Source organism: Dermochelys coriacea, chromosome 23 (genome assembly GCF_009764565.3).
Source record: "Dermochelys coriacea isolate rDerCor1 chromosome 23, rDerCor1.pri.v4, whole genome shotgun sequence".
NCBI classification, from domain to species: Eukaryota; Metazoa; Chordata; order Testudines; family Dermochelyidae; genus Dermochelys; species Dermochelys coriacea.
The window spans coordinates 3,123,836-3,148,469 of NC_050090.1; the positions used below are offsets into that span (position 1 = coordinate 3,123,836).

At 54.4% G+C, this 24,634-nt stretch overlaps 1 protein-coding gene across 6 annotated transcripts in view; it reads left to right on the plus strand.

Annotated features, from left to right (window-relative positions):
- The window catches only part of PAK4 (p21 (RAC1) activated kinase 4), a 98,261-nt gene extending 78,066 nt beyond the window's left edge, over window positions 1–20,195 (plus strand). For 4 of the 6 annotated variants that reach the window (XM_038381989.2, XM_038381990.2, XM_043501421.1 and 1 more), the window contains exons 3-9: window positions 2,459–3,154; window positions 4,403–4,879; window positions 6,189–6,322; window positions 8,085–8,211; window positions 12,194–12,319; window positions 14,196–14,330; window positions 15,942–20,195. In XM_038381989.2, the coding sequence (XP_038237917.1) occupies window positions 2,459–3,154; window positions 4,403–4,879; window positions 6,189–6,322; window positions 8,085–8,211; window positions 12,194–12,319; window positions 14,196–14,330; window positions 15,942–16,097 (1,851 nt within the window). In that variant the 3' untranslated portion in view covers window positions 16,098–20,195. The remainder of the gene's footprint in view (window positions 1–2,458; window positions 3,155–4,402; window positions 4,880–6,188; window positions 6,323–8,084; window positions 8,212–12,193; window positions 12,320–14,195; window positions 14,331–15,941) is intronic. The other 2 variants (XM_038381993.2, XM_043501423.1) reach the window with 1 other exon arrangement.
- Window positions 20,196–24,634: the final 4,439 nt, after the last annotated feature.

Consider the following 24,634-nt stretch of genomic DNA (forward strand, 5'->3'; position numbering starts at 1 on the left):
TGGCAAAACCAAGGCCCCTCCGCCGAGACGCGAGCCAAGGCCCTCAAATTAAATCCCCTGAGCCTGCTGGGGCTCCAGCCCTGAGGCGAAGCGGCCCTCGGATCTTCCTTAATGAGCTGGGGATTCATCTGGCAAGACTTACTCTGGCAGAAGGGCCCTTGACCTCCCTGGGAGTCTTGCCCCGCAGCCTTGAGGCCCTGTGTCGTACAGCATGTCTTTCTGCGTGCATGCTGGGGTGGGGGAAACAGGGGTGTAGGCCAGGGAGAAAGGAGTTGTGTCCTTAGCTGAGATTTCAGATGGGACGGAGAGGCAGAGAGATACAGGAAGGCTGCTCCTGGTAGCTGCTGCTGCAAGGAAGAAAACTCTTGTCGCGAGGGGTTGGGCAGCATGGGGCTCGTGAAGCAGCTGCCTGTAGGGAAGCGGAGTTGGAGATGGGCAGAGAGAAGGCTGAGCTGGAGCTTTGCGAAGGAGGGAGAACAGCTTGGCACAGGGCAGCCCAGGGTGTTGGCAGTGGAGGCGTTTTGTGCTCCCTGGGACACAGGAGAGTGAAGAAGCGTAAACAAGCAACGGGAGGGAGGGGCAAGGCTCTCTGCCGAGTGGCTTAAAACTCACTTGCTAGGAGGCTTTATAATCTGTGATCCCAGGAATTCTGGCCGTGGGGCGTCTGGTGTCTACAGTCCAAAGTGACTCTGCTTTTGGCCTGTAGTAGCAATTCTTCACATTCCTCTACCCCCTTCCCTCTGAGGGTCATCCGGGGCTTTACAAATAGCTTCATAGTGCCCCCTCTTTAACAAGGTGAGAGTATCCCCATCCTCTAGACACCAGCTCTCTTGCATGAGGCATGCCGAGGCTTTGAGTAGAACCCAGGGGTCCTGACTTGAGTCCCCTGCTGTAGCCACTAACTGCGCCACCGTCTCAGCACACCAGGCTGGGGGGGGTCTGAAAGCAACTGCAGTTAGCGAGCAGAGATGCAACTGCTCTGCTCCAGCTTCTGCATTCTGCTTTAGCTCTTCTCCCGCATGGTAGCTGCTGCTGATTGCAAGCCCTCGACACTGCATGTGGGATTCGGGCACCAGATGAGCCGTTGTGGAGATGGTTCTGAGCTGAGCTTGGACGCGGCTGGCGGTTGTATGAGCAGGGTCTGTAATACAGACAGTGTTAACCTCTTTGGCCCCACGAGTGGAGTTTCTCTCTCCTCCCCCCCTCTTTCTTTCCCTAACTAGCTTCCTGGCGGGGGTCCTAGTGTTGCCATGACGGGTCCCTCTGCTGTAGCCGCTAGCAGGGTGGTTTTGTTTGGGATGACCGCAGGCCCTGGACTGCTGTATTTGTTCTGTTGTACTAGCATCTGCCCAGGGCCGGGTTGTGCTAGACACCTCACGCAGAAGTATCTACAGTCCCAGCCACAAATTGCTTACGGATCCAGGGATCTTTTATCCTTTCTGCTGTAAAAGGTTGGGGCTCTGACCTGCTACCTCCCACAAGCCTGCTGTCACATACACCTCTGATGCTGCACCTCGATCCAGACCTGTGGCACCATTTGCTCTTTCAGCCCTGGGCTCACGCACAGCTCTGCCTCCAGGCCCTATCTGCCAGGCCCTAGGGCGGCTCAATCAAATGTCACTCGTTCTGAGTTACGTGGGGTCTGCGGGTTGTTGTGGCGACGTTTTCGATGTGCACCGTCCGGTTCGTTTTGTCAGCAAACTACAAACGCGCTCAGGTTGGGCCAAGGCACGGGCTGCAGTTTTGTAATTGCTGCATGTCCCTGCGTGATCAGACAGATGAGCAAGGCCTTCTGTTGCGTAACTGTAGGGTGCACAGAAACCCGCAGCCCATGCGAAGCATCTGCCTCACCTGGCTGGAGTTGGTAAGGCAGGGCAGTCAGGTGAGATGGGGAGGACTGAACCATCATCAGACACAGGTGGAGGTGGGGAAAGTCACGTCCTGCATAAATGGGCAGAGATCACGGCATTTAGATAAAACGCATTCCCATAGGAGGTGGGGTTGGGAGCGTTAAACTCCTCAGGCTTTTCTAACCTGCAGAGAAAAGAAGAACATCAGTCAATGTTGCAAGGAAGGATGTAAAATCCCCCAGCCTAGCTGCGAGCTCTGCGGTGACTCCTGCCTGAGATGAGCTGGTGGGGATCTCCGCTCAGGCCATAGCAGGCACCATACCCATTAGCAGTGCCTTTGCTGGCAGTAGCAGAGAGGCCAGGGGGATAGGACTGGAGGCTGTGTGCAGGTTGGGCGTGCGTGGAGGCATGTGCTTGAACTGGTAGGTGTTAAGAACCTGCCCCTCATTTGTCCCTGTTGGTGTGTCTTGCAATTGAGCCGTGTGGCTGCCACTGCGTGCGTGTCATGTTCACCACCAGACGTTTCATTTTCCTTTTTTTTTTTTTTCTTTTCTGTGTGTCTGTGGTTTTTTTTTTTTTCCTTCCCCCATCCCATGTTCTGCGCGAAGACCATCGTGCGGGGAAACAAAACCACCAAGGACGGCTCCCTGACCTGGCTGCTGGATGAGTTTGAGAACATGTCGGTGTCCCGCTCCAACTCGCTGCGCCGGGACAGTCCCCCCTTCCAGCCCCGCCGCGACCAGCTCTTCCATGAGAACGGCCTCAACGAGGGGCCGGCCAAAGCCCGGCCCCTCGAGGACAGGAATAAGGACCACAAGGAGAGGAGTCGCCACGAAACCAGGAACGAGCTGGATCGGGACAGGGAGAGGAACCGGGACAGGGAGGAGACCCGGGCCCACCCACAGCAGCCCCGAGGGCAGGAGCCCAGCGGCAAATCCACCAAGCACCCTGGCGGCAGGCCGCCCCCTCCTGAGTACCACAAGCCCGCTAAGGAGGGCAAGCCCAGAGCCCATGACCGGGATGGGAGGCGGGACTACCCGGCGGAGAGGGACTACAGCGAGCCGGCCGACCGTGTGGTCAGGAGGGATCGCCCTGACACCTCCGACAAGAGACCCAAGTCCACGTACACTGGGGAGAAAAGCCCGCAATCCCCGCGGGACAAACGCCCGCTCTCTGGGCCCAATATCCGGACTCCAAACATCCCCGTCTCCGAAGGGGTGATGAAGACAGCTCAGCAGACCGGCCGGCCTTTTAATACGTATCCACGAGCTGAGACTGACCCTGTCAGGGGCACAGGTTCTCAGGTAAAGGTTCCCCCACCCCTCAGGCCATGATCCAGGTTAGGACTCAGTCTCCTAGGTAAGAACTGAGTCCTCCTGACTATCCGGCAGCTAAGGCTGAGCCATGCTCAGGCTCGGTTCACTCCCAATCTACCATCAGTGCCCCCAAAGCAGATGCACACCCCCCAGGCGAAGCACCCCTCCTGCTTTGCTTCCGAAGTTAATCCTCCGCTAAGCAGCTTCTTCCATGAGGTATATCCACTCTTGATCGATTTAAGGCCTATCAAACTGGGTGTTTCTGGCAGCCTGCCAGAGTGGGTGGCGGGATGGTTTGGTGGCCACCTTCCGGCTTGTCTGGACACTTCTGTGCATCGTGGCGCTAAACATCTAGTGCGCAGCGAAGATGGTTCGTTCCTCTCTAACAGCTGCACGCTCTGCGGCCCATGCTGCCTCCTGCAGGAGCCAGTTCCCTGTGCCACTGCCTCTGAGCCCTGTAGCAAGTCGATGCCACCGCTACACTGGTCTCCTTCAGCAGCTGCATGCTCTGCATCACCACTGCATTGGCTCCCTGTCCTCCTCCTAGCAAGCCTTGCACTGCCGCACCGCGGACGCAGCTTTGCTCCCTGCACTGTCTCCTGGAACAGCACCTGTCTCCTCTACACCCGCTGCGTTCTCGGTAGCTCTCCCGCGCTGCGCTCTCCTTCAGCAGCCGCGCGCTCTTGCACCTTTCCTGCTGCAGCCACACTCCCCGTAGCAATCCTGCACCATCACTGCTCTGTCCTTCCAGCGGCAGCACCCTTAGGAATGCTGACGGATGCTTGAGGCCTCTCTCGCAAGGCCCTGTCCAGTAGAAACACCTGTAGGTGCTGTCTGGATGTCTGTTTTTTTTTCCTTTCTTCGTACCTATTCCCTCTCCTCACAGCCATCCCAATGCAGATCTCTCTCTTTTCTCTCTGTCTCTCTCATTCAGCCATATGTAAACTCTAATCACTGCCGCCTCTCTTCAGACAGTCTCAGCAGGGCTTCTCTGGTAACTCCATGGGAGGATGCCACCCTAACGTATTTTTCCTCTTCCTCCCTGCAGCCTATTGGTAGGGAAGATTTTGGAGTGGGAAGCTGCTTTTGCTCTGTGCAAAGGCAGTCAGCGATCAGAGAGCCTGGGGTCGATGCTACATCTCCTGGCCTCTATGTTCTACGTTCAGCTGCTGATGTGTTGTTTCTTTTTTTTTTTTTTTTTTTTTCTTTTCCTCCCCCACACCTCCCCCCTTCCAGGCAGAACCCCGGTCTGCGAGGCCCCAGGAAATGGCGTCCAATGGGCCAGTAAGCGGGAGCAGTAGCTCCTCCAGGGTCCACCAGCCAGGCCAGCCGAGGTCCAAAAACCCAGAGCCACCCCAGCCGGGACTCTCCCCGCACGCATCAGAGCCCCACTTAACTCGCATCCCCCAGTCAACCCCCCAGCCATCTTATTCCCAGCAGCCGCTGCCGCCGCCTCCCCCCCCAACGGTGTCCCAGCAGCCCCGCTCCCCACAGCGTGAGCCCCAGCGGGTCTCCCACGAACAGTTCCGAGCTGCCCTGCAGATGGTGGTCGACCCGGGCGACCCCCGGACATACCTGGACAACTTCATTAAAATCGGCGAAGGCTCCACGGGCATCGTCTGCATCGCCACGGTCAAGAGCACAGGGAAGCTGGTGGCTGTGAAGAAAATGGACCTGCGGAAGCAGCAAAGACGCGAGCTGCTGTTTAATGAGGTAGGTGGCACATCTAACATGTGAGCTTCTCCAGGGAGAGCGAGTGGCTACTTTACCCCTCCAAGAAAGTCACCGATGTGGGAGCCCTGCTTCTTCAGAGCCCTGCCTTATGGATTGGGGATGCTGGGGATCGCAGTCCCCTTCGGGCCAGAGGGTGTGCTGGCGGTGTGGGGCGTGCAGTCAGCACCACTCATTGAGGTGCAAGCTTGGAACCCTAAAGGGGAGCATGCCCCAAGGGGGAGCAGTCCATTCGGTTGGTTCTGTCATGCTGTCCCCCGGCATGGAAAGTCTGGATTTGGGGGGGATGTTTTGGAACTTCCCATATACATGTGCATTGCTATATGTTGGAGAAGGAATTCGCCCTTCGTTTCTGCGGGAGCTCGTTCCACAGTCTCGGACCAGCCCCCGAAGCGGCTTTGTCTCCTGGACAGATGAGCTTTACCCTTATTGCAGAAAGTTTTCATGGTGCCATAGAGGTGTCGCTGATGACTGCGAACTTCATCGCAGTGTTTTAGTCTTGTCTTTTAGATATCCTGGGCCCAGGCCCTTGAAGATAAAGGTCTTTGGCCAACTCAAGATGCAAACGGGTGTTCAGCAGGGTTTTCAGAAGCGCCTGAGCGAGTTAGGTGCCTGACCTGCTTAGAAAGAAGAAAAGGAGGACTTGTGGCACCTTAGAGACTAACAAATTTATTTGAGCATAAGCTTTCGTGAGCTACAGCTCACTTCATCGGATGATGACCTTCTTAGATCATTTTGAAAAATCTCACTCTGCGCCCATCTGCATCTTTAGGTGCGTAAATTCCTTTACAGAGCCAGGCTTTGGGCTCCCAATTCCCACTGAAAGTTGATGAGACTGGACTCGCAAGAAGTCAGTTCTGAAAATCGACGTAGACTCCCCAGTTACATAGGTGCTCCTGGTCCCCATTAGCCTCATTCCTCCCCAGTCGCCGAACCAGCAATGCCCAGTCCTCTGGGGACGACCATCCCAGTAAGCATTTCTTGTTCCCTCTCCCTCTGTGACTTCCATTGCCCACATGGCAAATGCCACAGGGATACAGTCTCCTTGTAGAGCGAGTGCCATCCGAGCTGATCTCTAGCAAGGCCTAGGGTGGCTTTTCTGGTGGGGTGAACCCTGCCTTTTAGGGAACCACATTCAAGTCAGGTTTATTTTCTCCTCCTTTCTAAAAAGGCTTTTCCTCTGTACGCTACGGAGCTGTGTCCACGTTTGCATTGCCGGCTCTTAAAACCCACAGCCCTGTTCCTCTGCCAGCGCCGGCTGTAATGCCCCACTCTGCACTCTGCTTTTCAGGTGGTGATTATGAGGGACTACCAGCACGAGAACGTGGTGGAGATGTACAACAGCTACCTGGTGGGGGACGAGCTGTGGGTGGTGATGGAGTTCCTTGAAGGTGGAGCTCTGACGGATATCGTAACGCACACCAGGTACGATGGGGGTGGTAAATCCTGCCCTGGGACCTTGCGCTTGGGCCAGCTGACCCCTCTGATTCCAGCCTCTGAAGTGAGGTCGGAAGCGAGCGTAGAAGTCATGGGTAGAAAAGGAGCACTAGAAATGCCAAGGAGTGAGTGTGTGTGTCAGGCTCCAGGCCCGTGCCTGGCAGTGCAGAGGCCAGGGCAGTGGATCTCAGTAGCTCCAGCTCAGGAGTGTGACAAGCCGGAGGGCAGGAGAGTGGAGCCCTGGGAACAGGCAGCTCAGAAGGGAGATGGAGGGATTAGGTTATATTTGTGGGTATCTCTCCGCCGCAGGGCTAACTCGGGTGCTGCCCCAACCCCCTCACTTCCGCCCACACGCAACCCTCTCACCTGAGTTCAGCGGTGCTTTAAACCCTGGCTTGCTGGCCCATGTGGACCCGAGTGAGGCTTTCATGCAGGCTGGTAATCTGTGCACTTTACAGTGAGGACGCAGGCTAAACCACTGAACGCGGATAATCCTCCAGTGCCTACCCACAATTCTCTCTGTGCGCCCAGGACAGACACATTCACTGGGAAAGAGGCCTAGAGCAGCTTACCTTCCTGCAGCACAAAGACCCATGGGATGTGCCCCCAGAAGTCCTGGTGATGCTCCTGGCGGGGGAAGCACGGAACCTGTGACTGGCTGCACTAACCCGAGTGTGGCTGCCCAGACTCGGGTGAGCCTAGCTCAGAGACGCAGACCCACGGGCCTGTATCCCTCTGCAGGGATGACCCACCCAAAGAGACTAGCGGCAACCCTGGACAGGCTACGTCTACACTGCACAATCGGCTCGGATGATTGGCCTGGACTCCCTGGGTCTCAGCAGCTGGGCTAGCACGGCCCGCGTGTGAGAAGCCACTCTGCAGAGCCTTACCTGAGTTACTGTCTCTCTGTCCTGTCTGAGGACCCAGCCCATGGGTCTCTGGGAATATTCCTGGTGTCTCAGCACAGTCTGTTGTGGGAGAACTTGTCTCTCCTTCGGAGGAATTGTGGGAAGGGCGTTGGAGGGTTATCAGTGATTTAGCCGGTGTCCTCATGTTAGAATGCATGGTTCCGGCCTAAAATCTAGGGACAGAACCCAGGAATCCTGACTCCCCAACCCCCACTTGAGTTGGGGACAGAGCCCAGCAGACCTAACTCCTAGCCATGCTGCTGGTCAGCTAGCTGGGCTTAAAACCCCTCCAAACTCAGGCCAGGGGTCTTCCTGTGTAGATGGTAGGACGAGCGCCCAGGTTAAGTGTGTAGCATAGCTGTACCCCAGAGGCGAGTCTGGGGGTGCAGGCACATCCTGTTCTAGGAGCGGGATGGGGACCTACCCACTGGGGGGGGGGTTGGAGTAGCTCTCAGAGTTGCTTGTCTGCCTGACACCCCCTCCCACCCCCCCCCCCCCCATTGTGTGCAGGTCTTTCTTGTTGGTCCCCAGTCCTTTGCGAGCCCACTGCGTTCACGTAGTGATTCTAGCTGGGTGTATCTGCTAAAGGCAGGCTGGGGCTTTCCATCCCGGCTCTGCCAGACTCTGTGTGACCTTGAGCAAGTCCTTCCTCGGTTTTCCCCATCTATGAAGTGGTGATAATGCTTCCCCCACCTAGGGTGGGTCTGAGGCAAAAGGAGAGCTGGCAAAGCACTTCACACCGATCTGACGCGGGGCATTACACCGGGGCAGTTCCCCCTGTTACTACAGAGCATGAGGAGGCTGGTGGCTTCTCAGTGCTCTGAACCTTTCCCTGCTTCCAGGATGAATGAAGAGCAGATCGCCGCCGTCTGCCTGGCTGTCCTGAAAGCACTTTCTGTCCTCCACGCCCAAGGGGTGATCCACCGAGACATCAAGAGCGACTCCATCCTGCTCACCCATGAAGGCAAGGTAAGTGAGATTCCCCCAGCTGCCTTAGCTCTGGTGGGGGCCTGTGGGCTGATGAACCTTCTTGGCCTGCGGTAACAGAGGATTTCTGCACCGGATGGGGCTGGCGAACCAGCTGTGCCCTCTCCTGTGGGGACAGCGACACCTAGGGGGCACATATTGACATCTCCGCATCCGATAAATCGCTGCATAAAGATAACAAGGAGTCCGATGGCACCTTAAATTGGTTAATCTTTATTTGGGCATAAGCTTTTGTGGGTAAAAAACCCACTTCTTCAGATGCATGGATTAAAAATTACAGATGCGGGCATAAATATACTGATACATGAAGAGAAGGGCGTTACATTACAAGTAGGGTGACCAGACAGCAAGTGTGAAAAATCGGGACGGGGGTGGGGGGTAATAGGCGCCAATATAAGACACAGCCCCAAATATTGGGACTGTCCCTATAAAATCGGGACATGTGGTCACCCTAATTACAAGCAGAGAACCAGCGTTGACAGGGCCAATTCAATCAGGGTGGATGTGGTCCACTCCCAATAGTTGATGAGGAGGTGTCAATACCAAGAGAGGGAAAATTGCTTTTGTAGTGAGCCAGCCACTCCCAGTCCCTATTCAAGCCCAAATTAATGGTGTTAAATTTGCAAATGAATTGTAGCGCTGCAATTTCTCTTTGAAGTCTGTTTTTGAAGTTTTTTGTTGAAGGATGGCTACCTTTATCTGTTATAGAATGTCCAGGGAGATTGAAGTGTTCTCCTGCTAGCTGTTGTATGTTACCATTCCTGACGTCCGATTTGTGTCCATTTATTCTTTTACATAGAGACTATCCGGTGTTTGGCCAATGTACATGGCAGAGGGGCATTGCTGGCACGTGATGACATATATCACAGTAGTAGACATGCAGGTGAATGAGCCTCTGATGGTGTGGCTGATGTGGTTGGGTCCTCTGATGGTGTCGCTAGAGTAGGTATGGGGACAGAGTGGGCATTGGGGTTTGTTATAGGGATTGGTTCCTGGGTTAGTGTTTCTGTGGTGTGGTGTGTAGTTGCTGGTGGGTATTTGCTTCAGGTTGGGGGGCTGTCTGTAAGCGAGGACTGGCCTGTCTCCCAAGGTCTGTGAGAGTGAGGGATCGTTTTCCAGGATAGATTGTAGATCGTTGATGATGTGCTGGAGAGGTTTTAGCTGGGGGCTGTACGTGATGGCCTGTGGTGGTCTGTTGTTTTCCTTGTTGGGCCTGTCCTATTGTAGGTGACTTCTGGTACCCGTCTCACTATGTCAATTTGTTTCCTCACTTCCCCAGCTGGGTATTGTAGTTTTAAGAATGCTTGATAAAGATCTTGTAAGTGTTCGTCTCTGTGTGAGGGATTGGAGCAAATGAGGTCGTAACTTAGGGCTTGGCTACAGACAATGGATCGTGTGATGTGTCCTGGATGGAAGCTGGAGGCATGCAGATAAGTAGAACGGTCAGTAGGTTTCTGATATAGGGTGGTGTTTATGTGACAATCACTTATTTGCACTGAAGTGGCTCTCTTGTGTGGACTGGTCCAGACTGAGGTTGATGGTGGTGTGGAAGTTGTTGAAACCGAGGTGGAATTCCTCAAGGGCCTCCTTCCCGTGGGTCCAGATGTTGAAGAGGTCATCAGTGTAGCACAAGTAGAGTAGGGGCACTAGGGAACAAGAGCTGAGGAAGCATTGTTCTAAGTCTGCCATAAAAATGTTGGCATACTGTGGGGCCATGCGGATACTCATAGCAGTGCCACTGACTTGAAGGTATAAGTTGTCCCCAAATGTGAAATAGTTGTGGGTGAGGACAAAGTCGCAAAGTTCAGCCACCAGGTGTGCGTGGCCTCATCAGGAACACCATCCCAGGGTTCTTGCCATTGGCTGTGGCTCCCCTCCACTGCTGCGTTAGCACGAGGCACAACTCGAGTGTTGCCCTAAGCTGACAATTCAAGCTAGAGATTTCTGGGAAAGTGGTGCTTTAAGCTGGCCCATCAGAAGGGGGTTGTTCGTGCCGGAGTGCTGCTGATGCTGGAGTTTCAAGGAGGAATAATGCAATGGAGATACAGCAGCTCACACTAGAACAACTCAGCTGCCAATCCGATCGCTGTGCGTAGCTGGAACGGTGTTATGCAGTCTAGCCACGCTCACTAGAACTAGCTAGACTGCGGTAACTCAAGGGTACTAACAGAGTGCAGACAAGCCCATATCAATGTGCTAACTAGTGTGAGAACTCCACGCTGCCCTGTCGTCACTAGGGGCTTGTGTAGCACTGTAGTGAAGATGCTGCTACACCGACAGGAGACCTTCTCCCGTCACTGTGGTTAAGCCGCCTCCCCAAGAGGCAGTAGCTATGTCTCCCATCATCACAGCACTGTCTACACTGGGGGTTAGGTCGGTATAACTCCGTTGCTCAGGGGTGTGGATTTCTTCAAATTCTGTTTTTGTTTTTACAACCTTCTTTCCTATTTATGTATAATATGCTTTTTCCTTTGTGTGTGGAAGACGAGGGGAGCGGGCTGTGCAGGGGAAACCATGAAAGTGACTGGACCCTGCAAACAAATGTGGGGGGGGGGGAGTTTTTTCTCTAATCTGGCTCAATTACCATCTTTTTACACATGGTTGTAAAATGTAGGTTAAAAAAATCCTTCAGATAGTATAAGCTGATTGAAAAGGAGTACTTGTGGCACCTTAGAGACTAACAAATTTATTAGAGCATAAGCTTTCGAGCTGTAGCTCACGAAAGCTTATGCTCTAATAAATTTTAGTCTCTAAGGTGCCACAAGTACTCCTTTTCTTTTTGCGAATACAGACTAACATGGCTGCTACTCTGAAACCTATAAGCTGATTGTGTCTCCTTTAAAGCAGAACAAAAAAGCTCTTTTTTCAAATTTACATCTTCAGAGGGTGGTAGAAATGTGAGCTAAATGTCCGACTGGTAATGGAATATCCATATTTTTCTCTTTAAATAACTGTCCATTTTAAAATTGTTCATCTTTTTAATGTCCTACCAGGACCAAAGTAATTGGCTCTTTTTCCCTTCAGTGGCTCATGATTCTAAGCCCCTTGAGCCAGGTTCTATCCTAGGTCTGAACAGCATGGTTACAAGTCTTAAGTTCACCCTTCTTTCAGAACCTAACCCAACCCACAAGAGCTAGAAACGATTGTGTAATGAAACAAATTTCAATATGGCATGAGTCTTGGCCTATCCATGCCTTTCTGGGCAGTCCATTCAATTCACCAGGCACCCCTTTGGATACAAATCTGACTTCCTCACAAGCAAATCATATGGAAGCAGCTTCAGTCCCTCATGCAGATTTGCATTTGGCATGCTTTAAATAAAAAAACGTCTGATTGATCTTTCCTTCGGCTCCATTTTCCATCTGACTGTGCAAATCCGCCTCATTTCCCAGGGCGTTTGCCATCTAGGCCCAACAGATGCCGTTCAGTAGCGGGTTTTGAAATCTCAATAACTCCCTGTCTCTCTCTCTCCCCCCCCCCCCTTTCATCCAGAAGGCCCAAACCTATTATACTCTGGCTATTATGGATTAATTGCCTGCCAAGCTTGCTTTTGAATCTGAGCCATTTTGGGGTTATGCCGATGTGAAAAGGGTGTTTTGTTTACACTGATAAACTCCTGTGAGACTTTTACACTTCTGAATATAGGGATTGTAAATCTTGTCCTTCGGAGATTGAGATCACAGTGGGTGCAGGCTGGGAAGGAGTTGTGTACTTAAAAACTAAACAATTTTGCAAACCAGAGTTGATCACAAGAATGTTGAGCAGTTTAGGCTATTTTTAGAATTAAACTTTATATTCATCTGCGTGGCTTCTTAATAGGTATCACTTCAATTGCATTTTTGTTCCCTCTTTCTTGCTGGAGGTCAGGGATTGCTGGTTGTGGTGTGGCAGGCCGGTATTGCAGCTGCCAGCAGTTTTCCCTGTGCTAACCATCTTCCTTTCCTCTCCTCTCCTCTCTCCCTAGGTGAAGCTCTCTGATTTTGGGTTTTGCGCGCAAGTGAACAAAGAGGTCCCACGGCGGAAGTCACTAGTGGGAACCCCCTACTGGATGGCGCCAGAGCTCATCTCCCGACTACCTTATGGACCAGAGGTAAGGTTAGAGGGGCAGGGCCCCGGAATCCATGGGGGAAGTTCATCCCGGCCCCTTCCTGAGAAGGCTCATTGAGGGCTAAGGGAGGCCACTGCTAGAGAAGGGAGATGGGAGGGTAGCGATGGGAAATGGAAATGATGGAGTGTCAGGGAAACGAACAACCAGGGCCTGGGCGATCCCTAGTTTAGTGCCTGGGTAATAAACTGGCACATCATGCTTCTCTCTCTCCCACCCCCCCACTCCCCAATTGGGGATACAAACGGCCTCGACACAGCCAAGAGCGCTCTGATCCACCTGTTGACCCTGCAGGGAGATAAATAGATGGTGAAACCCTAGAGGCTGCAGGATGGAAAGGTGGATACAGCCTTTAGCTTCCTAGGCCGCAGGGTAGGGGAGCAAGTTCCCAGCACCTCGTGTGGAATGAGCTGGTAGGAGCCTGTTTGCATCCCACTGATGCTAACTGGTACTTGGATCAGCAGCCCTGTGAGGATGCTGGTGGGCCACTGGGTCGCCTGTGGGGCAGAATTCGGTTGGTCTTGCTCTATAAGTTTGATGATGATTGCTGTTTGTGCACTTCCCCCCAATTTTTGTAGACCTAAAGGTTCACAGTTGTGGGAGAGGTTCAGAAAAGGGGGGGAGGGGGACAATTAATTATTTAATGACTGTAGAAGTTGAGATTCAAAAAGTTAAAGCTTTGTAGCTATTAACCTGCAAATTGTCAGCATCACAGGTCAAAATCGACAAAGTAAATAGCCCTAAACCAAACTCTCTCATACGTTCTCAAGCAGCAGTTTCCTGACTTTGCCTGCCTGTAATTTCAATTATCTGTGGAATTGGTTTCCCCTGGTTTGTGTATGTGCAGTGAAATTGACAGTTACACCCTATATGGAGGGTGGATGGGTGTGTTTTTTCTCTCCGTGCTCCCAAACCCCAGGGGCTTGTCTTGACTAGGAAAAGTTGATCACGTAAGGTGGAGTTAAATCAGATGTGCTGACTAAGCCTGCCTGAAACTCTCTCACCTTTCCAAGGCAGGACAAACCCTGCAGAGGCTTCCTGTCTGGTGGCCAATTATTCCCAGAGCAGTGAAATCCGTTTGACTGTTCACGTCTATTTCTGGCACGTCTGTAGCAACAAAGGCCACTGGGTGGCGCTGTGTAGAAATGCAAGCGAGCCATAAGTGCACTTGGGTCCTAAAAAGGAAAGTGCTTACGTGGAATTTGGTCCCTTTCTTTGGAAGACTCACCTGCTTGCTTTCAATTCATGGCATTTGTTCCTGGTTCCTGTGCATCTTAGAAATGTCTGTGTAGCAATAAAGCACTAGACACGCTTACAGCTCTGCTAATCAGGGGGCAGACTGGAGGAGGTGGGGTTTGGGATTCCGCCGGTGCCAGATTTAGAAACACACCAGTCATCTGGTGCAGCAGGCTAGGCTCTGGGTTTCTACACCAGATGACTGGCGTTTCTAACAGGCAGCTGCCGTCTTGTTCGGATCCAGACTCCAGGCTGCCATGCCTGGGAGAGTGTGGCCTAATGGCTCTTTCAGTGAGACCCTGTGGTGCTTTTCACCTCTGGCAAGGGTACCGGTCTTTCTGATTTTAAATAGGATACCGATGTGCTGCCCAGGGAGCATTGTCCAGGAGGCTGGACTGGGAGCTATTCCTGGACTGGGCAAGCCATTTCCCTTTCTGTGCTTCCGTTTCCCCTCCCCATCCTTTGTCTATTTACGCTGTAAGCTCTGGGGGCAGAGACTGTCCATCACTCTGTATCTTGTAGTGCCCAGCCCAATGGGGCAGGTTTGGGGGTACAGCGGCCCATCATTCCATCACCAGTCGCTGTCCCTTCGCTTCCCTTTCGCCCATCTCTTCTCTCTTTGCAGGTGGATATCTGGTCCCTCGGAGTGATGGTGATCGAAATGGTGGATGGAGAGCCTCCTTATTTTAATGAGCCCCCCTTAAAGGCAATGAAGATGATCCGGGACAACCTGCCCCCCAAACTTAAAAATGTGCACAAGGTAAAGAACGTATGGGTCATCTCCTCCTCTCCGGAGTTAAGTAGGGTCAGGAATCTGGATGGGGGAGACCCACAGATATGTTCCGCAGTGCGTGGGCCTGGTTCTCCCTCATAAAGGCTTCCTAGGGGTGGCTAGTTAAACTTTTCCTAACTCTTTAGCAAGCCAGCCGAAGTCCTGGGTGAACCGGGGTCCTTTGTATCTGTTTGTTTTGTTTTTCTTTTTTTCTCTCTCTCTCACTCACTCAGTGGGGTGGGACGTTCCACACACAACAGATTCATAAACAGCCCTGAGGATGTTTCACAGTGACTCTCTCAAGTCCGGGAATGAGACACGGCTGCAGGTCCAGTCCCATGTTCGGGTGCGCCCTGAGTGGGATTGGCAAGAGCCTAAGGGAGGCAGCAGAGCTGAGTGGACAGAGCACAGGAGTGGAACGCAGGACTTCTGAGGCCGATTCCCAGCTCTGCCCCTGCCCTGCCAAATGACCCTGGGCAAGTCCCTACCCTCCCTGTTAGATTTCATGAAGCTGTCAGTGCAGGGTGGGTGTGGAACAGGATAATGGCAGGACCTGTGGACATGTAGCTTTTAAAACCCTCTATCTGCATTGCGAGAGAGAATATGCAACTCTGACATGAGTTCTCCATGTATGTTGTGTTCATGTGTGTTCGCACGCCTGCTGTTGGCTCTCCAAGTGAGTGCATGGGTGAGCCATTGCTGCGTTGTGCCTCAATTTCCCCTCCCACCCATTGTCCATTCTGAGCTCTTTGAGGCAGGGACTCCTTGCATGCACACAAGGGAGCCATTAGTACGTGATCTTCTGCTGAAGGGCTTCCCTTGGTCGTGACCACAGCCGGGGGCTGAGCTCAACAGGCATTTGCGACCTGCACTTTTTTTGGCATGCTGAACCACGCAGCCTCCACTTTCTCACAGTGATTGTGCTGCATTTGCATTGAGCGAGGAGTTAACAGCAACCACCCGTTTTACAGACTCACTTCCGGCCCGGGGGAGAGCGCTGTGCCCAAGCGAGCCGAGGCTAAAAGCTTTCTGTGTTCTGGTCTCCACCGGGGAACCCTGCCTCTGTGTGCTCTGGCCTCCTCTGGGGGGATGAGGGGAGCGCACAGATGCTATAAAACCCTCAGAGAGGAGTCGCATGTTAGCATGGGTCTCTGGGTGCGTGGGGTGGAGGGTCTCACATGCAGATGGGTTTGATGTCTGGGGATGGATTGCTTTGGGGGTAGGGAGGTGTCCTCCAGGATCTGTAACGTGTTATCTGTGACTCATTGCCAACCGCCCTGTTCCTCGTCTGACTTCAGAGGCCAGATGACTTGGCAGTTAAGGCCTGGGCTGAAATGGGGCGAGCTCAAAAGACTTCTCTCTCGCTGCTTTTCCTCTATGCCCGGGGGATGGAGGTTGTGCCAGTCCATAGCTTCCCCCCCCCCTTCCCCACCTCCAGACCGTCCAGTTCCTGCCTGCTGCAGATCCGGGTTTGTGGCCAACCCAGGGGAGCCTAGGGCTGATGTCATGCTCCTCCGGCAGTAGCTTCTCTAGTTCCCAGTGGCACTCGCTCTTCTCAGCCCCGACTCATGGCTACACCTTCCTCCTCCTCCTCTACAGGTTTCTCCTTCCCTCAAAGGATTCCTGGACCGCTTGCTGGTGAGAGACCCGGTCCAGCGAGCCTCCGCCAGCGAACTCTTGAAACACCCCTTCCTGGCGAAGGCTGGGCCTCCTTCCAGCATCGTGCCGCTCATGCGGCAGAACCGGATGAGATGAGAGTGCCGGCTGCACGAGAGAGAGAGAGAGGGACGCACACGCCGTCTAACCGCTCCCCACGTGGCCGCCCGGAGCAGCCATGTCCCTGCCTCGTCTCCTGGCCCTCTGTTCTCCAGGGCGCTGCTACCGTTCCCTTTGGCCGCCGCGGCAGGGAGGGCAGCTCCCAACAGCCAGATCAGTAACAGGAGCGTTTGGCTCTCTCCGTCCCTCCGGGTTTCCGGCGGCGTCCCAGCCGCTGCGGGACCAGCGGTTCCGTGAACTGGATTTACAACTGTGCCACTACTGTCATGACTGGCAGGAGTTCTCCTGCCTGTCGCACCATACTGCTGAGTGGGTGGGTGGGAGGGTGGGGTCAGCTGGGGCCGGGGGGGTTTAATGACTTTAAAATTTCTGATCAAAATGGTAGTTTTTACACACACACACACACAGACAAGGCGGGTCCCGGAGCGACAGACACTAAGCCACTCAACACTGGAACTTCCAGCCACGTCTAGAAGCAGCTTTGGCTGCGGGCTCAATCTTCCCTGGGCTGGGACAGGAGCAGTCGGGGTAGGTAGGGGCGGTTTTGTTTAGCGCCGGAGCATTTGGGTTTTTTCAGTAGAGTGGGACCCAGCGGCAGGGCATCCTCCCCAGCACCTGGGTCCTCTTGTCAGAAGCAGCTGCCTCCAGATGCAGCCAGGGCAGCAAACGACTCCTGCTGCTGGGTTGTTGACAGCCCAAATCTCCCCCTGCCAGCTCCACCCCTGCTGCGTGCCTGCTGAGATCAGCACTGGTTGTGCTGCCCCGGCCCGGCCCAGCCCCTCTGCCTGCTAGGTGTGGGGTCTCCGCCACACCGCCCCTCGTGGGCACCTAAAGCCTGTTTTCTGCAGAGTCTCGTTGATGCTGGCCCCGGCCCCCTGTGCTCGTTCTGCGTTGTCGAGACGCATGCTGCTGCTTGCTGCTTGGATTGGGTGAGCAGAGACCTGGCCTCTTTGCTTCACAGGTTCCTTTGCAGCCACGTAGCCCAAAGTGCCTGGCTCACCCGTCCCCCGGGGGCTCCAAAACGCAATCCACTCAGGGCCCCTGCAGCTAGAATGCAGAAGACATGAGAGGGAGGAGAGACTCTGGTATCCCAGCATGCAATGCCGCTCCTTGATCTGTGCAGCCTTGCATGCTGGGGTACCTGGAGTCCCTGCAGCACAGGGCTGCTGTACCGTAACGGGGACGGGCGCAGTGTCGGGGAGGGAGGTTCCCAAGGCTCCCGGCCTGTTGCCTTCAGTTTCGGGCAGCCTATGGGATCAGAGGAACAAAGGCCCAAGCGGCCTACGGGGGAGTAGGGGGCATTGTAGCTCTCTGGTGTCGTCTAGGCTTAGGGGCTTGTTGGCTCATCTGTGAGAGATCCTGCCAGAGAGGACTCCCCTTCCCCGGCAGAATCTTCCCCCTCTGCGTGGCCCATGTGCCCAGTTCAGCATATGGAGGAGGTGACAGGGTCTGGTCATGGGTGTGGGGAGGGAGCTCAGCACTGGTCGGGGGGTGGCCTCCTCTCGGAGCTCAGGGGCTGGACTGAGCTGTGATCTCTGACACCAGCCAGGAAAGGGGGGCGGATTCCACTCTGCGATCAGGGGAGGTCAGTGCTATAACACGGGTCCAAAGGAAGAATCGCCCCGAATGTGGGCCAGCATTTTGTTGCTTCTACTTTCCATTCTGCCAGGGAGGGGCTGCTCGGGGAGGGTCCCGCATGCAGAAACTGAGCCATTTGGAGAAGGATTCCTCCCCACCTTTGCGCCGTGCAATGAACGTGCATGCTGTCCCGCACAACCTCCTCTGCATGCTTTCTGGGGAGTGGGAGGGGCACAGGGATGGTCTTTTTTTATATGCTTTTAGCTACTTCAGTTAAAGCAGCTGGTTTGCTGCCTTTTTTCTTCTCTCCGGGAGCCCCCCTAGTGCATCATGAGTGGGCTGGTTACAGACACAAGGGGATTGTTTGCAGTTATTTTATCTGGTTTGACTGGCCACTGGATTCTTGTCTGCAGAACTGCACATCACTTGTGCTTCTTGTTGCAACAGCGAGAACTACAGAGCAACCTGCCTGTAGAGACTGACAGCGGGAAGGGGGGGTGGAAACTGGGTCCAATTAGGTATTTTTATGTGCTGGGCCTAACTCTTCCCTGGGGTGGCAATCGGGAATTGGCTCCACTGAACTCACTGGTGTGCAAGCGATGGGCAGAGCGGAAGTCGGTCCAGTTAGGAGCCAGCCACGGACATGTTGAAGGTTGGCTAATGCGCGAGATCTTCCAGGGCCCTCCATGCTGGCTGGATTCTGCTCTTACTGGGTGTCTTACTGGGGATTTTGGAGAGAGCAGGATTGAGCCAGTGCTGCGGGTTCAGTTGTCCGAATTCATGACACGTTATGGCTGCGTAGGGCGAGCGGGAAGGTCTGTTTCAGGCTCTTTTCCGATTAGGCCTTAGCCTTTAATGTTTTTAAACATGAACTAGATCACTAAAACACCCTTGAAGTGCCCGGCAGCATGACCAGGATGTGTGTATTCACACCCACCCACGATTGACCATGAGGCAAAGCTCTCTGTCACCCAAACCCAGCGCTACACCCAGAGGTGTTCACAGTGTGGGGGTGGGTCTTGTTCAGTACAGCCCCTTGGGCCCGGTGCTGTACCTAGGCCCTCCCTTCTCAGCCTGAGCCCTTTGCCCTACTCCTGGCTGGGCTCCTGCAGTTTTTCTCAGCTCTGACGCATCGGCATTTAAACTCCTGCCGTTTCTCAGCCTGCTTAAATTGTTGTGAAGCCTGTGGGTTTGAGACTATCCCGTGCTGTACAGTACACCCGGCCTTGCCACTTCATGCCCGTGTTCTGTTCTGATAAAAACAACATCAGCCAGCTCTGACTGCCTCCTCCCCCTCGTAACCCACTCCCCTGATCTCCCCATACGGGACAGTTTTTAACCAACATTTATTTTCGTTGGGGTTTCAGATCAATTACACAGACCTTCTCCGGTCTCTCTTACTTCACCCAGTCACGGTGTGTTACTGGGTACCCTCTGAGCCCCATCCTCTATTGCTCAGACCCCCGAACCTCTCCCTGAGCTTCCCAGGGAGCACGTGAGCTGGGGCGGACCCTTTATGGCTCACGGACTGGAGCAGAAGGGCTTTGTGGGTCACTTGGCAATGGCGGCTGAGCCCCCAGCCTGCCACTCAACATGCCTCTGGGCTGGCTCAGGATCCGGGGTCTCCTTTAAGCAAATGGGCCTGGGGTGTGGGATCGAGCGTTCCCAGGGGGCACAGGGAGTGGGGGGAGGCATTATCCTCCCACTGGCACTAGCATTATTCCCAATTTATGCCACTGTAACAGCATCTGCTTCAACTCCCCAGCTGGTGAAATCAGCCTCACGCATGGGACCTGCTCCTCAGCTGTGGTAGATCCCTGTGGCCCCATTGCAGGCTGCAGCTCGGCCAGTTTACACCGTTCGCTCGCTGCTTCTCCGGGCGACCCCCCGCCACTGGCGCTGAGCTGCTTCACCCCGCCGGAGAGCTGCTGCCCCTTTTCTCGATCACTCGCTCCCCCGGTGCCTGCTGCTGTGGGGGGAACCCCAGGGGCGCTGGTTTGCTCACTGAATGACCAGGCGGTCCTGCTTCCCCACGCAGCGTCATCGCACGCCAATGGTGGGCTTGTGACAATCAGCACGGGCTGGTACACTGGGGTGTAAGACACTAGCCTCCCCCCCCCCGCATCACATCTTCCACAGCAACCTTCCCAGTGCTGCAATCCTCTGAGAGCCTGGGGGGGGGGATCCTGGCAAGGCAGCTCAAAGGCGATGCAAAGAACTGGTGAACTCTGTCTAGAAACAACTACTGATTTGTTTTCTTGTTACTATTTTTTTTTTAAAGAAGCTATTTATATTGTCATTTTGTAATACTACAGTATTCCTGATTTTTTTGGGGGGGAGGGGGCTGATTCAGCCACGGACTGACTTGTATAAAAACGGAATTGGATCTTGTGCTGTGAGTTTGGGGTTTGGGGACTTTTTTTGGTGGGCCTCAGCCAGGCAAAACTTTTCAAACAGTTTTGCGGTTAGTGTGACAATTACAGGCTTTCTTTTTTTGGAGGAAAACAAAACGCTGGCCTCCTGTGGTTTCTTTGGGGGGAGGGGGGAGCGTATGTGCAAGTTCACGTGCTGTGGGGGCTAGAGCTGGAGTGGTTAGACAGCAGGGGGGGACGCTGCCAAGTGCTTGCTCTCGATATGTTACTTACCTTCCTGGGGAGAAGACGTCAGCCCCTCCAAGGCACTTTTAAGCTGGTGGAGCAAGACGGAGCCCTGGGCTGGAAGTCAAAGCCAGAGTCCAATTAGAAAGAAGGCACCGATTTTTAGCTGGGCCACCTGACCGAGCTCCCGAGGGCCGTGCTCTGTGCTCCGTCTCTTGGCATCTTCGAATCCAGGCTGGGGCCTAGACCCCTCAAGCCTCTGAATTTTCACTGATGTCAATGGAAACCAGGAGCTGGGCCCGGCTGCCTTTCTGGGGGCAGGAGCCTCGGGCTCACCACGCAGGGGCCATGGGTGGAAGCCTCCAGCCTCTGATCTCCAGGTGATCTGACCTGGCTCTTCCTGGACCGGATGGTGTCAGTAACCGCTCCCGGGGGCTGTATCTGAGAGGGTTGAACACGCAGGGGGACCCCAGTGGGCTACGTGCTGCCCTGACACAGGCTGAGAGCCAGCCCTGCCTTAATCAGCGCAGCAGAGAGAGAAAACGGGGTGTAAGGATCAGGAGCTCCCCCGCCTTAGGGGGTAGAGCTCCTGCTCAGCATCCCAGGCTCCTTTAAAATAATACAAGCGGGGGAGGGGGAAGGGAAATTACCCCCCCCCCCCGTGACTTTTAAAGACATCATAAATCACTCTAGTGTGCCTTTGAAAAAAGAAAGTAACAGTCATCTTCAAAAATACCCTCCGGCTGCCTGTTCCCACGTCTGGGAGGAAGGAAGCTGCAGATTTCCCAATTAGCCTCGGGGTGGGGTGGCGGGTTCTGCTGCAAGAACCCACCGCACCAAAAAGCGTACGGTAGAGGGGGTGTAAATGTGCCTCCTGAGCGGGGAGCCATGCCTGCTGCTGCTAGGATCCCGCTAAGATTTCACTCTCGCCCACCCTGCTCAGTCTGGGCCTGAAGCGCCCCCCCCCCCCGAACACACAGGCAGTTTAGGGGCTGGGGCAGGCCCATCGCAAAGGGTGCAGGTGCCAGTCCAGCCATCCCAGTTCAGGATTGTTGTGGCTGGATAGTGCCTAGCCCAGAGAGCGGCTGGTCCGTGCCTCCTCGAAGACGACATCGTCCGGGCTAACCCCCCTCGCAGAGAATCCGCTGAAGAGCGTCCACACATGTCTGTCCTAGCTACACGCACATGCCTGCTCTGGGGAGTGCAGGACAACCAGTCAAGGGTGGACTCGCCTAGCGTTTTAGTGGGACAACGTCTAGGCGCAGAGCTCCCGGCACCGGCTGATCAGCTAGAGAAACCGAACCTGAAGAGCAAGGGGGCCGCCGGACAACAGCCGCCGGTGTCTGCCGCACAGCCTGACTCAGGGAGGCTGCTCTAGTGGAGGGTAGGGGCCGGCGATGGGCTACACCAGCCGCCCCCGCACCATGCCAGGCCCCTTCTTAGTGTTGCCATAAGTCAGATGTGTGGGGCAGGGGCCCAGGGTGAACTCTGGTTAGAGCCACCCCTGGAGTTCGAGCCGTACGGCTCTGTGTCTTGCCGCAGGCCCTGTCTGCACTGCAAAGGGTTGGCTTAGCTACGGCGGCCAGGGCTGCAATCACTGAACGAATCAGCAGGGCTGGCAAATGCTACCCCCTCTCCCCCCCGGCACAGACGCAGTTACACCAGCTCCCCTGTGCTTTCCCTGGTACAGCTGGTCTTGCTGGGCAGGACACTAGAATAAGGCAGGCCAGCCAATGCACCATTTAGCTGGTATCCCTAGGAGCTTTTTGCTGGCCTAATATCCCGACAATGGCTCTGCGGGCAAAGCACTCCTCATGCAGACAGACCAAGTCACAGTCAGCCACGGGTCAATGAACCTGGGGGTGGACCCCTGGGCTAAAGCCGGGGGGGTGTTTGTGGGTAGACAAGGCCTCGGTTCTGCAACTTCTCAGTCTCTTGCCATGCATGTTTCGCAAGAACGTGGGTCGTCACAGCCGCCCACTCTAGACAGGAACTGAATTTTTGCGGGGGCGGGGGGAAATTGTCTCATGGGTCTGGGTGCAATCGGGGGGCCCCGATCTCAGTCAGGGTTTGTACAGCACCTGGCACAATGGAGGCTCTGAGCTGAGCTGGGGCCACGAGGTGCTACCATGTTATAACTATTATAATAATAAAAGGAGAAAGGATGTCCCTGGCCAATGTTAACCACTGGGATTGCGTTTAACTTTCAAAGGGAGCCAGATACTACCATGATGGGCCCTGGCTATTGACCTCGTTCCACTCGAATAGACATAAATTAATTTTTGTAATAACAACAGTGTCTTCACAAGGTGATTTTTAGCTGTAGGGTTACGGTGGGGGGGGGGGGGGAGCAGGGAGTCAGATCTGCTGGGTTCCGTCCCCAGTGCTGGGAGGGTTGTGGGGGGTGTATTGGGTTAGAGCAGGGGGGCTGGAAGCCAGGACTCCTGGGTTCTGTCCCCAGTGCTGGGAGGGGTGTGGGGATGTATTGGGTTAGAGCAGGGGGGCTGGAAGCCAGTACTCCTGGGTTCTATTCTCGGCTCTGTCACTGACTGTGTGACTTGGAGGCCCGGAGAGGGGGAAAGGACTTACCCAGTTTCCCCACCTTTGGGGTAGTAATACTCCAGCTTGGAGGACCCTGTGAGGATAAAGTCTCTCCTGGTTGGAGAACTCTGGCTTTGACTGCAGCTCAGAGCTCCACAGGAACCTACACATTCTGGGGGGCACCCGGAGATACCCTAACATCCTGTGCTGTCTAGGCAGGCCCTCGGGCTCGCCTCCTGCTCTGAAGCTGGCCAGAAAGAGGGGATTCCCTGCTGCTCTGCAGGGGGATTCACAGCAGTCAGGGTCCTGTAGCACGACACACATCGGGAACCTTGAAAGCCCGGGGAATTTCTGACCACCTGAGGCTTCCCACACGCTAAGAAAAGCCCCTTTCTTTCCCCAGCAGCACCAGTAGCGTGGAGATCTCTCCCATCGCCCTCACTTGCTTTAACACGCTTGGTGAGGTCCTACCTGCCTGGGAGATTGCAATCCAAACCCAACGCCTGCATCACCAAGGCCACAGCACATGCTGCGAGGCCTTAGCTTGGCATCCCATTCTCCCCCCTCCAGGGATGCTGTAGTCCCCACAGCCCCCTCCCCCCATACCAGTGTCCCCCATTCCCCCTTCCCACTAGTATTAGTGATCTTTTTGGCTGGTGGGGGTCTGGGCAGTCCCCTGACATGGGGCCCCAATCTTGGTCAGAGTCTGGGCAGCGCCTGGCACAATGGGGTCCCAATCTCGGGGACTCCAGGTTCTACCGCAATGCATGTGATACTCAATATTTTCACCACCTCAGGGAGCGTTGGGATCCTCCCCATGTTCCAGTCATGGGTTCAAGGTGGGAAAGGGGTCCCATGTCCCAGTTCCTCGTGGGGAAGGCACTGCTCCCCCGATCCCTCCCCCAGCCTCCCAGAGGGAGGAACTGCAGTGGCCTAGCTGGATTCAAGGCAGCAGGTTTTGGCTCCTTAGACTCTTGCCAGTGGAGTGGCCATTCACGGGGCGTTGAGCCCTGCCCATGCCTGCTGTGGCTAACGAGAGCTGCCGGCGTCGGCCCCTCGGGGAATCGGCGCCAGGGGGAAGAATTCCAATTTCTTTTCCATGTGAAATTTTGAAAAATGTGGGGGGGTTCCCCCCTTAAATTTCCCCTGGAAAATTTTGGTGTTTTTTCAATCGCCTTCATTTTCAGGTTCCCCTATAAGCTGTCAGTAACCACAGCTCTTTGAAACAAAAGCCCAACGATTTCACCGAGAAATCGCCATTGTTCAATGACATTAAACCACCAGCAAATCATCAGCTGGGATGAACAAATGTCACCTCCATCAAAAAACCCTTTAAAAAAAAACCCCTCCAGTGAACCAAACCTCATGGGGCTCTAAGAAGGACTCATTGACCATGCCCGGGATAGACAGCTGGACTGCTTTAATCATCCTGGGGTAACTGGAGGGTCTGACTGCCCCAGGTGTGGAGGCATAAAGCACTCACACCTTGTTAGTATGAATTATATTACTGTAGTGCCTAGAAATCCGTTGTGCCAGGCGCTGTACATTTGTATTGCTATTGGGTGTTTTACGGTAGCACCTAAGAGCCAGTCATGAACCAGACCCCATCATGCCATGCGCTGTATATTATTATCACTATTTATTATATGTATTACGATAGCACCTAGGAATCATGGACACGGACCCCATTGTGCTAGGCAGGAGATACATTTTTACTGCTATTAGGTGAATTACAGTAGCACCAAGGTGTCCCACTCATGGTCCAGGACCTCATAGGGCTAGGTGCTCCCGTAATACATC